Source organism: Hylobates moloch, unplaced genomic scaffold, assembly GCF_009828535.3.
Source record: "Hylobates moloch isolate HMO894 unplaced genomic scaffold, HMol_V3 SCAFFOLD_17, whole genome shotgun sequence".
NCBI lineage: Eukaryota > Metazoa > Chordata > Mammalia > Primates > Hylobatidae > Hylobates > Hylobates moloch.
The window spans coordinates 13,499,805-13,517,269 of NW_026652292.1; the positions used below are offsets into that span (position 1 = coordinate 13,499,805).

Genomic DNA, 17,465 nt, shown 5'->3' on the forward strand with positions numbered 1-17,465 from the left:
TGGAGACACATTCATACCATAGCATACCACATTGCTCCTGTCTTTGAATTCTGGCTCTTCTACTTACTGGCTGAGTCCCATTGGGCAATTATTTAATTTTTCCCCCTCAAAGTTTTCTCTGCAAAATAAGGGTTACTAGAGTAATAACAATAAAAACAATAATTCATGTTTATTGGGTACTTATGGTGTGTGTCAGATATGGTGCAAAGTGCTTTCCCAACATTTACTTTCAGTTTCACAGCAGCCCTGAGAGGTGGATCATGCTGTGCCTCCTGTGTTGTGATGCAGTGATGATAGTAAGAGAAACCATGCACTGAGCACTCACTGTGCACCAGGCTCTGCTATGTGCTGTCTTCATTCCTAGATTCAGAAACTGAGGCTTAGGGAGGGGAAATCACTTGCCCCATATCACATGCTGCAATGTGCAGGGCCAGCATGGGGACCATGTTGTTAGACTCTAGAGACTTCTTACTGCCTGCTCCATGGCATGGTCACAGGAGTAAATGAATTAATTCCTGTAAAACACTTAACATAGGGGCTGGAACATAATAAAAGCTTAAACTGTAGCTATTGTAGCTATTGGTGAAGTCATACTCTTTCTTACTAAAATGTATTTCTCCTTTGATACAGAAGCCCCACTCCTAATGTCATCAGTGAACAGCTCGTATAGGTCCTATACATGGCTAAATGGCCATGGCCTGCTTCCACGTGACTTCACAAGTCCTACAGAGTACCCTCCCATCCACCTCCAGATGGTTCTGTGGTACCCACACCAGCACCCGCATGAATAGGCTCCCTGGCCCTTGGCTGGAGTTAATTGACAAAACAGTGTGGACACATTGGGTAGAGGGAGACCAGGAGTGCAGGCATGTGTTCTAGGTTTTTTTCTGACAGGTTGATCATATCACAATCTCTTGGATTGTAGGTGGGGTTGAGATTTGAGGGTAAGGGCATGTGCTAGGAAGAGTATGTGTGAGTGGGGAGAGCCGTGGTCTGTAGCGGGTCCCCATGGAGGCCCGGGAGCTACCGGAGAGGCCCTGTGCTCAGGTGAGATGGCCCAGCTTCAGGGTCTCACCTCAAATTCCACAGGGGCTAGTTGGTAACTGCCAACTAGTAGGTTCCTGCGTTGTAACTGTAGCAGGTTAGATGGAGCCTGTGACGGATGAGAGCATGTGTCCGTGGAGGGGGCAGCAGCCATCCCCACTTCAGTGACTGCAAGCCCTTCCTGTCCACCCACAAGTGAGCACCACCCTGTGGGAAATAGGCAGATGCTTTCAAAAGGCCTTCAGAGAAGAAGGGATGTGAACAGCCAGTACGTACAGGAGAGCCTTCCTCGTACATGGAGCCTAAAGTGAGAAATCACACCAGTACTGGGGCTTAGGGAAATAGGTGCTCTCGTATATGTGATGAGAGTCTGTGGCAGTGTCTGTCAAAACTGAAAATGTGCACACTCTGTGACCTAGAATTTTCTTTTCTTGAAATTATCCTTTTAAAAAAGCTACCACAAGGACTGTTAGAAAAGCATATTTGCCACAGCATTGTTTGTAAAAGTGAGAAATGGGAAATGATCCAAGTGTTTATCAATAAGGCAGTGTTAGGCTGAGGCGGGAGGATGGGTTGAATCTAAGAGTTTGAGGTTGCGGTGAGCTGTGATCCTGCCACTGTGCTCCATGCTCCAGCCTGGGCAACGGCACAAGACGCTGTCTCAAAAAAAGGCAATGCTTACATGTAGGACAGTGTATACTGAAATATTATGCATCATTAAAAAGAATAATGTAGATTTATGTGTACTGATATGAAAAGATGTCCAACTTTTGTAATAAGAACTAAAATCATGTTATAGTCCATTTTTCTAAAAAATGTACCTACAGTAAAAGAAAGTATGTATCAGGTGGGTAAAATTCTAGTTCTTCCATGAATTTAAAGTTTCACTAAAAATATTTGCATGTGTCAGAATTTTTAAAGTTGAAAAATCAAGCCGAATTAATAAAAATCTAAATTATAGATGTAAAGGCAATATAGCATTACATTTTTAAGCTTTCATAAAAAGTTTTACTAAATGTCTAGGTGGGAATAAATATATAATGATTTGAATAGCTAATTAACCGTTCTAAACAGATAAGCACTTGTTTTTGAAAATATCCTTTTAAGTAATTGTAAATGTATCTTTAAAATTTGCTAGTGTTGGCCGGGCGCGGTGGCTCATGCCTGTAATCCCAGCACTTTGAGAGGCTGAGGTGGGCGGGTGGCCTGCGGTTGGGAGCTCGAGACCAGCCTGACCAGCATGGAGAAACTCTGTCTCTACTAAAAATACAAAATTAGTTAGGCATGGTGGTGCATGCCTGTAATCCCAGCAACTGGGGAGGCTGAGACAGGAGAAGCACTGGAACCTGGGAGGCGGAGGTTACGGTGAGCCGAGATTGCGCCATTGCTACTCCAGCCTGGGCAACAAGAATGAGACTCCATCTCAAAAAAAAAAAAGAAAAAAAAAATTGGTAGTGTTTTTTTCTTTATTTGCTGGCAAATTATTTCTTTATAAGTGTAAATATCACATCAAATATCCAGATGATTAAAAATGTCAAAATTTTAGATTCTACATTGATGAATCTTTTACTATAGTTAATCACTGGAATTTTACTAAATGATGTACTGTGGAGGAAATTATTTTTCAATGAACCCCAGAGGTTTGGTCATTATTTAAAGTCCTCTTTCTTATTTGTACTTCAGCATTTTATGTGCTCAAACATAATATAATAAGGAATCTACTGAACATAGCAAAATATTACAAGTGCACTGTTTGAACTCTCTAGGCCTGTTAGTTTTCTCTCTTGTCAAATCAAGAATCACAGTGTATATCATATGCAGCATCACTAAATAGATCTCATGACTCCTTTTAAGTGGTCTACTTTCTGGAAATGATATCTGTGTGCCTGCTGTCTGAGTTACTTGCTCTGTGCTGCTAAAGTGATGCCATATGTTATGGCCTGTAATGAATCAAAAATATATAAATGGGCAGAAGTGGATATTGGAGACTGATATGGTTTGGCTCTGTCCCTACCCAAATCTCATCTTGAATTATAGTTCCCATAATCCCCAAGTATCATGGGAGGGACCCAGTGGGAGGTAATTGAATCATGGGGCTGGTTACCCTCATGTTCTCATGATAGTGAGTTCTCACGAGATCTGATGGGTTTTATAAGGAGCTTTTCCCCCCCCTTTTGGCTTGGCACTTCTCCTACCTCTGCCACATGAAGAAGGATGTGTTTGCTTCCCTTTCTGCCATGATTGTAAGTTTCCTGAGACATCCTCAGCCATGCTGAACTGTGAGTCAATTAAACCTCTTTCCTTTATAAATCACCCAGTCTCGGGTATGTCTTTATTAGCAGCTTGAGAATGGACTAATACAGAGGCATCTCTGGAGCATCGTTAGACGTCACCTGGTTTGATTCCCTGCAGTGTACTTGGGTCTGGATTGAATCCCTGTAATTGTGCATGGGATCCAATTCAGATATTCAGCAAGAACCAAGTGTGTGGCAGGCATTGTGCTAGTGCTTAAAAATTTTGTTCCACCTTTCCCTAGCCAAGTCAGTGTTTTCACACTCATTGTACAGTCAAGAAAATTCAGAAGAGGAGTTAGGTTGCCATAGTCACACATCAAGTAGTAGAGGCAGGCTTTGAGTTCAAGTTTGAGAGATTCTGAAGCCCCTACTCTTTGTGTTTATTCTTCTTAATTTTATGGAACAAATATGTTCTTATATATGATGCTGATTATGGGAGAACCAGACATTTCTTTAATTTTTGTATTGAATTTTTAAATACTTTAAAAATATTTATATAAATCAGTGATAGATACTTTGCAGGTAAAATTATGCAGTCTCTCTCTGCATTTTTTTCTCTTAAAGCAAACTTGTGTAATTGTGATGTGCTTTTTTTTTTTTTTTTTTTTTGTAATTTTCATAGGAAGTGACCAAGTTCACTCCTGGACACTAGCTACAAGCCAAGCCTTAGACACTGTCTGGAGAATGGCAAAAGGCTTTGTGATGTTGGCAGTTTCATTTCTGGTGGCTGCTATCTGCTACTTTCGGAGGCTACATTTATATTCAGGGCACAAGCTGAAATGGTAGGTCACTGTATCATCCTTAAATTTCAAATATATCCTTACTATTCAGAGCAGAATTCTGATATTATTGTTCCCTTTATCTTTCAGGTGGATTGGATATCTGCAGAGAAAATTCAAAAGTAAATATTTTCATTCATTTATTTCTTTATTTTTAAGGTGCAGAGAGGGTTCAAGAAGGGAGAAGAAAGGGAAAATTAACAGCTTTTTATTTTTTATTTGGTCCAGGGAACCTCAGTGTGGAGGCAGAGGTTGATTTACTCAGTTATTGTGCAAGAGAATGGAAAGGAGAGACACCCCGTAACAAGCTGATGAGGAAGGTGTGTCTGTTTTTAGAGGGTATGGGAGAAACAGAATTTGTCTGTCAAAATCAGGAAACAAACATTCCCTTCTGCTTTACTAAATCCAGAGATCCATCAGTACCAAAATGTGAATCAAGTAACAACTGTGGCTCTAACTCAAAAGCCAAATGGCTGCTAGACCTTGGCTTTGGGCTTTTACCTGGAGCTCGTGCCCTCAAGGGCTCAGGTCGATGAGGTCTGTAGTTCCAGGAAACTCAGGCATTGTGCCTTTTCAGCGCCCTCTGGCCAGGCCTATTAAACATCCGCATGTGCAGTGGAGACTGTCTTTGAAAAGATCAGGCACCCTGATATAAAATATTTTGAGGATTTTTAGAATTTTCATTGGACCTATCTTGGTAAATATCCCCAGAAGTGCTGCCCAATCTTGCCACTAGCAAAAGCAAAAAAGGGTGGAGGGAGTACATATAAAGTACTTAGCATGGTCCTAAAAGTATACAGAGTTTTTCACTGTGATTAGGTCGCATCCCTTATCTGCCCAAGGTGACCTTCCCTGGCTCTGCTTCTAGGATTTATCATCTAAAATACACCTGTACAAATGAGAGTCACTAAAATTTCATGCAGTCATATTCGTAATTTATCATTGTTTCCATTGTCCATTTTAGTTGGGAAGAACACCTCACTGAAAATACAGTGAATTCACTTTCTTTATTTTCTTGTCCAATGGAATTAATAAACAACTTTCTCTTTTTATTTTATTAGGCTTATGAGGAGCTATTTTGGCGGCATCACATTAAATGTGTTCGACAAGTAAGGAGAGATAACTATGATGCTCTCAGATCGGTGTTATTTCAGATATTCAGCCAGGGCATCTCTTTTCCATCATGGATGAAAGAAAAGGACATTGTTAAGGTATGTCTTCCCACTGGAAATGTGGGAAATGTCATGTTGACAATAACTGCAACTCAGAGGCTCCTAGTCTTTGGGGGCTTTGTATTCAGATGACCATGAGATTGAAGAGATTTTTTTGTTTTTTGAGACAAGATCTCACTGTCACCCAGGATTGAGTACAGTGGGGTGATCATGGCTCAATGCAGCCTTGACCTTCTGGGCTCAAGTGATTCTCCTATCTCAGCCTCCTGAGTAGCTGGGACCACAGGTGCATGCCACCACGCCCATGTAATTTCTGTATGTTTTTGTAGAGACAGGGCTTTGCCATGTTGCCCAGGCTGGTCTTGAACTTCTGGGCTCAAGCGATCTGTCCACTTCCTCCTCCTAGAGTGCTGAGATTATAGGTGTGAGCCATCGTGTCTGGCCAGAGGAATTTTAAGAGGCCATTTAATCCAGTCCCCTGTCTCTCATGTCAGTTGCAAATAAACCATCTCAGAAGATAGTCATTCTCTGTGTTTGTTTTTAATGCCACCATCTTTTCTTGAGGGGCATCTGTTCTTTTATAAGTAAGGTGATCAAGCAAAATTCACTTTTTTACTCTACAGTTAATGTGAGTTTTAATAAATGCGGAGTTTGTGACCACCCCAAAGATTCTCTTGTATACCTTGGTAGTCCATCCTCCTCCTACCCCAGCCCCTGGAAACCACTGATCTATTTCCTGTCCCTATAGTTTTGCTTTTTCTAGAATGTCATATAAATGGAATCATTCAGTATGTAGCTTTTTGAATCTGGTTTCTTTCACTTAGCATAATGCATTTCCAATTCATCCATGAATGTGTCTGTGAATTTGTAGTTCATCCTTTTTTATTGTTGAGTGGTATTCCTTTACATGAATGTACTATAGGTTGTTTATCCATTCACCAGTTGAAGGACATCTGGATTGTTTTCAGTTTGGGGCAACTATAAATAAAGTGGTTATAAATAGTCTCATACAGGATTTCGTATGAACAATAGGTTTCATATTGAGGGGGTAAGTAGCTAGGAGTGAGACTGCCTGCTTATACGCTAGGTGCATGTTTAACTTCAGAAGAAACTGCCAAGCTGCTTTCCAAAGTGGCCCAGCCATTTTGTATTCCCACCAACAATGTATAAGCAATGTTTCGGTTGTTCCACACTTGATATTGTCAGGTTTTTGTTTTTTAGCCATTCTAATAGGTGTGAATTGGTATCATTGTGCTTTTAGTGTGCATTCCCCAATGAGTAATGATGTTGAGCATTTTTCATGTGCTTATTTGTCATCCCTGTTGTCTTCTTGGAGAAATGTCTATTCAAATCTTTTGCTCATTTTTTATTGTTTATTTTTATTATTGAGTCTTGAGAGTTCTTTATATATTCTGAATACAGTGCTTTGTCAGATATATGATTTATAGATATTTTCTCCAGTCTGTGGCTTATTTCTGATTTTCTTAACAATGTAAGGCAGTACATTCTTGATAAGTAACCTGAGTATTTATTTTAAATGCAGTAGGTCTAATATAGGAACTACACTTAAGGATAGAGGTGCAAAGAAATATAAAGTATGTGTGTGTGTGTGTTCAATTTTCTTAATATCTTTTATTTAAACTTGTTTCTATTAGTTCCATTTCATCTAGCAAATGCTTGTCCAATATATGCAATGTGCTAGCCCAGTTGCTGATTGCTGAGGACAAAGATATAAAAATACAACAGAGGCCAGGTGCTGTGGCTTATGCCTGTAATCCCAGCACTTTGGGAGGCCAAGTTGGAAGTATCTCTGGAGGCCGGTAGTTTAAGACCAGCCTGGGCAACAGAGCGAGACTCCATCTCACCAAAAAATAAAAAAGTCTAGCCAGACATGGTGGTCATGCCTGTGGTCATAGTTACTTGGGAGACTATGATGGGAGGATTGCTTGACCCTAGGAGTTGAGGTTACACTGAGCTATGATTGCACCACTGTACTCCAGCCTGGGTGATAGAGTGTGTATTAGTCTGTTTGCATGCTGCTGATAAAGACAGTCAAGATGATATTTGGATGGGGACACAGCCAAACCATATTATTCCACCCCTGGCCCCTCCCAAATCTCACATCTTTACATTTCAAAACCAGTCATGCCTTACCAGCAGTCCCCCAAAGACTTGACTCATTTCAGCATTAACACAAACGTTCACAGTACAAAGTCTCATCCAAAACAAGGCAAGTCCCTTCTACCTATGAGCCTGTAATCAAAAGCAGTTTAGTTACTTCCTAGATACAGTGGGGATACTAGGTAAATACAGCCATTCCAAATGGGAGAAATTGGCCAAAGCAAAGGGACTACAGGCCATGCAAGTCCAAAACCCAGTGGGGCAGTCAAATCTTAAAGCTCCAAAATGATCTCCTTTGATTCTGTCTCATATCCAGGTCACACCAATGCAAGAGGTGGGTTCCCATGGTCTTGGGCAGCTCCGCCCCTGTGGCTTTGCAGGGTACAGCCTCCCTCCTGGCTGCTTTCACGGGCTAGTGTCAAGTGCCTGTGGCTTTTCCAGGTGCATGGTGCAAGGTGTTGGTGGATCTACCATTCTGGGGTCTGGGGGACGGTGGCCCTCTTCTCACAGCTCTACTAGGCAGCACCCCAGTGGGGATGGGGACTCTGTGTGGGGGCTCCCACCCCACATTTCCCTTTCACACTGCCCTAGCAGAGGTTCTCCATGAGTGCCCTGCCCCTACAGCAAACTTCTGCCTGGACATCAAGGCATTTCTATACATCCTCTGAAACCTGGCTGGAGGTTTCCAACCCTCAGTTCTTGACTTCTGTGTACCCACAGGCCCAACACCATGTGGAAGCTGTCAAGGCTTGGGGCTTGCACCCTCCGAAGGCATGGCCCTAGCTATACCTTGCTTGGCCCCTTTTAGTCATGGCTGGAGTGGCTGGGATGCAGAGCACCAAGTCCCCAGACTGCACACAGCAGAGGGACCCTGGGCCTGGCCCATGGAACTGTTTTTTGTTCCTAGGTCTCTGGGCCTGTAATGGGTGGGGGGGCGGTGCTGCCGTAAAAGTTTCTGACGTGTCCTAGAGACATTTTCCTCATTGTCTTGGTGATTAACATTTGGCTTCTCATTAGTTATGCAAATATCTGCAGCCAGCTTGAATTTCTCCTCAGAAAATGAGATTTTCTTTCCCATCGCATTGTCAGGCTGCAAATTTTCTGAACTTTTATGCTCTGTTTCTCTTTCAAAACTGAATGCCTTTAACAGCATCCAGTCACTTCTGAATGCTTTGCTGCTTAGAAATTTCTTCCACCAGATACTGTAAATCATCTCTCTCAAGTTCAGAGTTCCATAAATCTCTAGGGCAGGGGCAAAATGCCACCAATCTCTTGGCTGAAACATAACAAGAGTCACCTTTGCTCCAGTTTCCAAGTTCCTCATCTCCACCTGAGACTACCTCAGCCTGGATTTCATTATCCATATCATTATCAGCATTTTGGTCAAAGCCATTCAACAAGTCTCTAGGGAGTTCCAAACTTTCCCACATTTTCCTGTCCTCTTCTGAGCCCTCCAAATTGTTCCAACCTCTGCTTGTCACCCAATTCCAAAGTCGCTTTCATGTTTTCGGGTGTCTTTTCAGCAGCACCCCAGTCCTGGTACCAGTTTACTCTATTAGTCTGTGTTCACGCTGCTGATAAAGACATACCTGAGACTGAGCAATTTACAAAAGAAAGAGGTTTAACTGGACTTCGGGACAGTTCCATGTGGCTGGGGAAGCCTGACAATCATGGCGGAAGTCAGAGGAGCAAGTCACATTTTATGTGGATGGTGGCAGGCAAAAAGAGAGAGGCTGTGCATGGGAACTTCTCTTTTTAAAACCATGAACAGTGAGAACTCATGGATACAGGAAGGGGAACATCACACTCCAGGGATTGTTGTGGGGTGGGGGGAGGGGGGAGGGACAGCATTAGGAGATACACCTAATGCTAAATGACGAGTTAATGGGTGCAGCAGAACAACATGGCACATGGATACATATGTAACAAACCTGCACATTGTGCACATGTACCCTAAAACCTAAAGTATAATAATAAAAAAAACAAAACAAAACAAACAAACAAACAAACAAAAAACCCATCAGATCTTGTGAGACTTATTGACTATCCTGAGACCAGCACAGGAAAAAGACTTGCCCCCACGATTCAATTACCTCCCACCAGGTCCCTCCCACAACACATGGGAATTCAAGATGAGATTTGGGTGGGGACACAGTCAAACCATATTAAGTGAGACCTTGTGTTTTAAAAAGAAAACAAAACAAAAAACAACCACAACGGAGATTCCCAGGCTCAACAAACTGAGTAGGATGGGAAAATGTATTGGTTACCTATGATGGATTAGATTCTTACATACACCATAATCTTATTTAATCCTAACAAGAGTCCTATAAAATGCACAGTATTATTGGTATGTTACAATGGAGGATGAGGCTGAAAAGTTAAGTAATCCATGCTGGTTAAGTAATCTCTCAGCTGGTAAGTGACAGCCAGGTTTGGACCACAGAGTGCATCATTCTAAAATCCACCTGTTTCCTGATGTAATATACTGCCCTAACATCGTTTGGTTAAAAATAATTTCTAAAGGGCTACATATAGTAAATTTGGTAACTATTTTAACAAAAAAGATTGTTTCTATGGACACAATTCTATGTTTTCATCACTTGGGAAATTGTAAGAATGTGATGTAAAAACCTAAGGCACAAATATAAAAGAAGGCAATATACTTACTGTTGCCATAGTCTTTTAAAATAAAGATTGCTAAATGAGGTAAGGTTGAGCCGGGTGCTGTGACTCACAGCTGTAATCCCAGCACTTTGGGAAGCCAGGGTGGGCAGATTGCTTGAGGTCAGGAGTTCGAGACCAGCCTGACCAACATGGTGCAACCCCATCTCTACTAAAAATACAAAAAATTAGCTGGGTGTGGTGGCTCATGCCTGTAGTCCTAGCTACTCAGGAGGCTGAGGCAGCAGAATCGCTTGAACCTGGAAGGTGGAGGTTGCAGTGAGCCGAGATTGCGCCACTGCACTCCAGCCTGGGCAACAGAGTGAGATTCCATCTCGGAAAAAAAAAAAAGATAAGGTTGTGTGCTGTGCTATACACCAAATTGTGTGTAATAAACATTCATATGGTAATCATAGTTGGCATCTACTTCCTTTTCAAGCTTCCTGAAAAACTGCTGTTTTCACAAGGTTGTAATTGGATTCAGCAATACAGTTTTGGTCCTGAGAAGTATACAGGTTCGAATGTGTTTGGAAAATTACGGAAATGTGTGGAATTACTGAAAACACAGGTGAGTGTTTGCGGGGGAAATAAAAAGACGAGGAATAAAAGCACATATCCCAGATAGAGCCAGTTTTCTCTGATGTCAGGGACATTGCTTTGTGTTAGGAAAGTAAGAAGCGCAAGCAGAACTGCTTCTAGTAACTGATGATTTCCCTCCTTATTCTTCCTTCTCCTTCAAGAAGTGAATGAGAGCAACATGGTTCTACATGATAATTAGGCCCTGTAGGGTTGGGGGCTTCTATGGGCTGGCCTGCAAACCTTACCAATCATGTACCTTCGTTTCCCCAGAAAAATGTGGTGCAAGTTCCAGGCAAGGTGCTCAGAAATGCTCTTCTGGAATGCACCCCATTCATAACTTGGTAATGGCACAGATGTAATAATTTGACTAAGACTTCCTGTCTTTCAATAATGACACAGATTTTGGATGATCGAAATGAATCCTGAGCCTACCACTAGCTGGATTACCTTGGGAAATAACCTTTCTGGTCCATAGTTTTCTTATGTATTAAAGAGAAACATCAATAGTGTATATCCTGTACCATTATTGTGAAGAGTCAATGATGTAATACACAGAGTGCTTTAAACTGTGCAGAATCCACAGTGAATGTTAAAGCACGCTAGCACTATTCTCTGGAATATCCTTTGTATAACCCATCCGTCCTAAGCAGTTTTGGAAAACTGACTTGCTTTGTATTTTACCTAGTAGGTGATACTTTTTGAAAAAAATATTTTATCTAAACTAATTTCTTATTGTAAACGTTTTATGGTCAGCTTAGGCTTCTATAACAAAATACCATGAATTGGGTGGCTTAACCCATAAACATTGATTTTTCACAGTTCTGGAGATTGGAAGTCAGAGATCGGGGTGCCAGCACAGTGGGGTTTTTGGTGAGAGCCCTCTTCCTGTTTTATAGACAGCTGTCTTCTTGGTGTGTCTTCACATAGTGGAAGGAGAACTAGCTAGCTCTTTGGCCTCTTCTTATAAGAGTACCAAGTCCATTCATGAGGGCTCCACCGTCAGGACCTAATCACCTCCCAAAGGACACACGCTCTAATACCATCACCTTGGGATTAGGGTTTCAACATAGGAAGTTGGGGAAGACATGTTCAGTCTACTGCAGTATACTTTTATGGTTAAAAAAACATCAAACAGTGCCAAAAGATATAAAGTGAAGAGTTAAAGTTCCACTTTTTTCTATTAATCTTTGGTTTATTTTATAAATACATTAAAAGTTATGGAATGGTATATGTCTTCACCTTTATCCTTCTGAATTTCACTTTTACATCTATGTTTTTAGTGGACTGAATTTAATGGAATTAGAGATTATCACAAGAGAGGAAGTATGTGCAACACCCTTTTTTCAGATGCCATTCTGGAATATAAACTTTATGAAGCTTTAAAGTTCATCATGCTGTATCAAGTCACGGAAGTTCATGAACAAATGAAGACTAAAAAGGCCATTCCCAGTCTTTTTAGACTCCTCTTTTCCAGGGAGACATCCTCTGATCCTTTGAGCTTCATGATGAATCACCTGAATTCTGTAGGCGACACGTGCGGACTAGAGCAGGTAACCGGGGAGGAAGAACTGCTTGTATGTAACTAAGGATGCTGTGGCACTATTTGAACACAGAGGTGTCTGGGGTTGACTTTTCAGTGGTGATATAAACAACTGCACAGAGGTGGTTTATTGATATTATCGCCCCTCAAATGAGGAAAAAAGACTAATAAATTCATTGTTCTGTGCTGGCTGCTTTGTGTCTCATCAGACCTCTGGCCAGAGAGCACCAATTCTGGGGCCCTTTCTGACCTCTCACGCTGCTTCCCAGATGCCAACAGGTTCTCTCACATAGACGTTCACCAGGAAAAAGTCCAGTTAGAAAATGAGATAATTTTGGGAAAGCATTTGGTTACCCATTGCAGATAAATATAAATTAATTGAAACTTTTTAAAGCCAGAAAATGCTTTTATCCCTCTAGAAAAGAGTTTTTTTTTTGTTTTGCTTTCCTAGAGGGTGAACAAAATTATCTGACATTTTTAAACAAATGGCTATAAAATGATATAAAATTGATTGGAAAATAATGTAGTTTTTATCGTGAGTGTTCTTTTATTTTTTCACTAATTTTTTTTCAAGTAGCTTTTTCCTGTGATTTTTACGTGCTAGCCTACAGAGTTGTTCCTATGCTTGTCCCCTTCCTTCCACACAATGAGCATTTGTTCTGAACTCTGTGCCCACTCAGTGGTGTATGGGTGGGTCTGTCAACAAGCAGATTATTTCATAAACTGCAGAGGAACACTTCCCCCCACCGTGGTGGGAGGCAGGAATTTGCAAGTGTGTATCTGTTACCTGTCTTTCATCTCATCCACAGATTGATATGTTTATACTTGGATACTCCCTTGAAGTAAAGATAAAAGTGTTCAGGCTGTTCAAGTTTAACTCCAGAGACTTTGAAGTCTGCTACCCAGAGGAGCCTCTCAGGGACTGGCCGGAGATCTCCCTGCTGACCGAGAACGACCGCAACTACCACATTCCAGTCTTTTAAGTTCGCTGGGGGCCGAACAGCAGTGCTCACCAGTGACAGTGGTCACAGCTGCAAGTAAAGTATCTCTCTGAAACCAAAGCTAGCATTTCAGCATGGAAGGAAGTAGCACCTTTTCTCCAGGATTACAGGTACACTGGATGCAGCCATGCATGGATGGTTTTTCTTTATTTTTCAGTGATTTCTCTGAAGCAGCTGCACTGATATATTTGGGTGTTGGTGGTTTGACTTTGTCCATAAGAGGTGTGGCCACTTCACGTGATGGCGGGCCTTTAAGAGCACAAAGAAGTTTAATATGGACAACAACAGGAAAAAGCAAGAAGAAAACAAGTAGGGAAAAACGGCTAACCTGTAGAGAAAGAATTTCTTTAACCTTTATGTTCTTCATTAAAAATCTTATCTTGGACTAATTTGGGGTATTTTTAGAAACATGGCGTTATTTTATATAAGCATTACCTTCCCAGGAATCTTTGTTGTATATTAATTTTTGATAACCATTTGATTAACTTTAAGTAGATGTGTGTATATATACATATGTATGTTTATATACACACATGTATCTGTGTATAGTTTTATATATACATATATACACATAGACATACAGAGAAATAACCACTACTTTGTAATACTGTACAGTTTGTTTTATATCTCTTTACATTTTTTTGTTACTGTTTTATCTGGCCAACTTAATAGTTTTATTTAGATTTTTAAAAATTCTGTAGATTAAAGCAAATGACAGTTATTGAACTGTCACAAAAATATTAAACTGTGGTACATTTAATGTGTATTTAATGTGTGGAATCTCATTATGGTAGGCAGAATAATGCCCCATGCTCCCCAAAGATGTCTGTGTCTGAATCCTCAGAGCCTGTAAAGGGCTAAATGGGTTAAATGGGAAAGGAGAATTAAGGTTGCAGGTGGAACTGAGGTGCTAATCCACTGATGCTGAAATAGGGAGATTTTTCTGGATTCTCCAGGTGGGCGCAGTGTAATCAGAATGGTCCTTAAAAGTGGAAGGGGGAATTGGAAGAGTGCCAGAGTCAGAGGGAAATGTGAAATGTGGAAGAACAGTTAGAGAGAGATGCACCATTGCTGGCTTTGAAGATGGAGGAAGGGGCCATAAGCCAGGGAGTGCAGGCAGCCTGTAGAATTGAGACTGGAAAGGAAACAGAAACTTCCCCCTAGCCTCCAGAAGGAACACAGCCCTGCCAACACCTTGATTTTAGCCCAGTGAAGCCTGTGTTAGACCTCTAATCTGCAGAACTGTAAGATAATAGATTTGTGTTTAAGCCACTAAGTCTGTGATAATGTGTTATAGCAACAGAAAACTAGTATTCTCAGGCTAGTTTTTGGTCGTCTTTATTTTGGAAATACTTTTCTAGTTTAATTTAATAATTTTTATTTTGGAGGTACTTTGCTAGTCTGTTTTTTTTTTTTTCTTCCAGCCATTACAATAGACTTTTATTTAAAGTAAAACATCTGCAGACCAAATAATTCTTAAAATTGTTTGTTTCAAGTTTAACCATCTTCATAACAGCTGCACCCACAGACTTCAACTACATGATTACTTCTTTGCCCATGCTTCTCTTTCTTTTCTTTCCCGAATAACCTCTTTCAGATATGGTTCCAGGTAGAAATTTTCCTCTTCATATTTGGTCCACTGCTCTTTACGCAAGATCTGATGCTTCACGGTCGGGTCCAGTGCCCTCTTAATACGAAACATCCTGTCATTATAAAGATTCTCAGGAAGGCTTCTTGTGGCTTCTTTTACATCTTCATCCTCGTATATTGTATCATCTCGCATTAACCCCAGCTTATTGAATCCTGCAGCATCGTAATACCATTTTCGAATACCATCCAGCCACTTGCCTGATGCCGAAACGGCCTGCTTGCCAGCCATTTTGACAAGAAAGAGGCTGGTCTGTTTTGAGTTTCAGTACATAAGAATAATTTTTAAAATCTTGCTAATTATATATTACTTCAAAGTCACAAATCCCTTTCTAAGAATGGCTTACTTCACAAGATATTTAGCACTAACATTTTCCCAGATGTTCATATTATTTCTGCAGTAAATTAAAAGGGAGTGTGTCAAATGCTGTCATGTCTGAAATTTACATTCATATTCTTTTGCAACGGAGATGATCAGTCTTGTGTGCTACATGAACCATGTCTGACGGTAGCTTGTTCCCACTGTCATTTTGTTTTCTGGTTGAAGATTAATGAGCTCAGCCACACAAACAAGAGTTCTTCATTGACCTCTACAGTCCCTGCCTGTTTGGAAACATCTATGGTTTTGCATAACTCCTGTCATTTAACTGACAGTGTTAGAAGATATCCCCCTGATGTGTTACTGTAACCAAGAAAGCATGAACGCCACCCCTTTTGGTGATGGCCTGCCATGGGCTGCTGTGGCTGATACTTATAGAATTGTTGCTCTGAAGTTTTGGCTCTACTTGAGCTGTCCAGAAGCGTACCTGGCATTTGTGTATTACCACTCACCTTGGATCTCCTTACCGATGTAATTATTTCCACATAAATCCAGGACTGAAAGGAAAATTTTTTTCACCAGGATTGGCAGCCTATAGCTCTGTGACCTCACTCAACCTATCGTGTTGTGGGCGGGGGGCAAGAATTCTTTAGAGAACCAAGTTGTGAAAAAGGTTTCAATCCAGTGAAAGTAAAAAGTAAGAGGACATTTAGATAGTTGCTAAATTTTGGGAAGATGTCAAAACAGGTTTTTAGGGAGGAGGTATGAGGTGTTGTTTTGTTTTGTTTTGTTTGTTTTTATTCAGTTGTATAATGAATATAACAAGTAGCCAGAAGGAGCTGCATATAAATTAGCAGCACTTTTAAATGTCAACAATAAATTTGAGGTGAGCTTCCTGTGTGATGCCAACATTTAAATGTCTTTCTAACCGTATATGTTTTAAATGGTGAGAGAACTGTAGCAAAAATAGAAACATAAAGCCCTTGTTGGTTTTTTATTTTAGGATAAGTTTCTCTCTTAAATTTTGGCCTTACGTGTCCATACTGAGGGGTTGTATGAATATTAGTACAAGGCTGACTTTTACTGTGGTAAAATATACATAACATATAGTTTATATTTTAACAATTTTTTTTTGAGACAGAGTTTCACTCTTTTTGCTCAGGCTGGGGTGCAATGGCACAATCTCGGCTCACTGCAACCTCCACCTCCCGGGTTCAAGTGAGGCTGCCTGCCTCAGCCTCCCAAGTAGCTGGGATGACAGGTGTCCGCCACTACGCTCGACTAATTTTTTGTATTTTTAGTAGAAACGGGGTTTCACCATTTAGCCAGGCTGATCTGAACTCCTGACCCTGGGCGATCCGCCCGCCTCAGCATCCCAAAATGCTGCGGTTACAGGTGTGAGCCACTGCACCCGGCCTTAACAATTTTTAAGTGACAGTGACATTAAGCATATTCACATTGTTGTGTGACCCTCACCACCATCCACCCTCAGAACTTTTTAAACTCTCCAAGACTGACTTTTTTTCAAAGCAGGCAACTTTAATTCCCTACCTGGTACCTGGATTCCTTTTCCTTTTCATGCTATCTTTTCATCATACTCTTCTAATCTGAGTATTTCCTCTGGGCTTCAAAGATCTCAGTGGAGAAGTACAACCTAAGAGGGAGTTAGGTGACCAAATGGATCAGGAAAATCGTGTTTTATCTCCAAAGTAAAACGGTAACTATGGGTGGCTTCTGGGCTCAACTTAGAATATTATCATTGAAAAGTCCCCAAGAAACTTAATTCAGAGCCACCCTGGTGACTTGAATTTCTCAAATGTCTTCATGGTCTTGAACCAAAGTTATTTCCACCCAAGGGAGAGTCAGGTGAAAGGGTCCCCAGGGCCCTCTCTAGGGGACAGGAGACCTCCAGACTAAGCTGGTGGAGGATGGACTCAACCTCCAAGAGAGAAGAGCAGCCCGGATCAGGGGGCATTAACATTAATTTTCCCAGGACTTTTCTGCAAATGGGTATTGGATGGAAATATTTGTTATTCTCAATCAGATGAGTTTCTCCTATTTTAGTGAGACCAAAGAAAGACAATTTTAATTCTGTCCAAGCTGACTTTTTTGAATGCTCTGGAAATGTTGGAATTCCACATCAAAGTATGTAACTGTTTTAAACTGATGACTAACCCAATATGTGAAAATATATACAAGCATGAATAAAGGGATGACTAATTCCAGAATTAGCAATAATTGGCTGGGCGTGGTGGCTCAAGCCTGTAATCCCAGCACTTTGGGAGGCCGAGGCGGGTGGATCACG

General features: G+C 41.0%; 2 protein-coding genes across 5 annotated transcripts in view; one reads left to right on the plus strand and one right to left on the minus strand.

The window, feature by feature from the left end:
* The window catches only part of OTULINL (OTU deubiquitinase with linear linkage specificity like), a 34,651-nt gene that overhangs the window by 15,291 nt on the left and 1,895 nt on the right, over positions 1–17,465 (plus strand). The window contains exons 2-9 of one of the 4 annotated variants that reach the window (XR_004244904.2): positions 3,961–4,120; positions 4,208–4,239; positions 4,346–4,437; positions 5,179–5,328; positions 10,514–10,642; positions 11,934–12,203; positions 13,003–13,230; positions 13,352–13,583. Coding sequence is in view for 1 of the 4 variants with exons in the window: in XM_032136096.2 (XP_031991987.1) it covers positions 3,961–4,120; positions 4,208–4,239; positions 4,346–4,437; positions 5,179–5,328; positions 10,514–10,642; positions 11,934–12,203; positions 13,003–13,176 (1,007 nt within the window). In the remaining 3 variants the exon portion in view is untranslated. Of the gene's footprint in view, positions 1–3,960; positions 4,121–4,207; positions 4,240–4,345; positions 4,438–5,178; positions 5,329–10,513; positions 10,643–11,933; positions 12,204–13,002; positions 13,584–17,465 lie in introns of those variants that run through there. The other 3 variants (XR_009210589.1, XR_004244903.2, XM_032136096.2) reach the window with 3 other exon arrangements.
* Positions 14,307–15,082, minus strand: LOC116457103 (cytochrome b-c1 complex subunit 7). Its single transcript, XM_058430236.1, has one exon. The coding sequence runs from the start codon at positions 15,071–15,073 to the stop codon at positions 14,738–14,740; it is 336 nt and encodes a 111-aa protein (XP_058286219.1). The 5' UTR covers positions 15,074–15,082; the 3' UTR covers positions 14,307–14,737.

Coding starts and splice junctions, on each gene's coding strand:
- LOC116457103 (XM_058430236.1), bottom strand. CDS start 15,073: ATGGCTGGCAAGCAGGCCGTTTCGGCATCAGGCAAGTGGCTGGATGGT.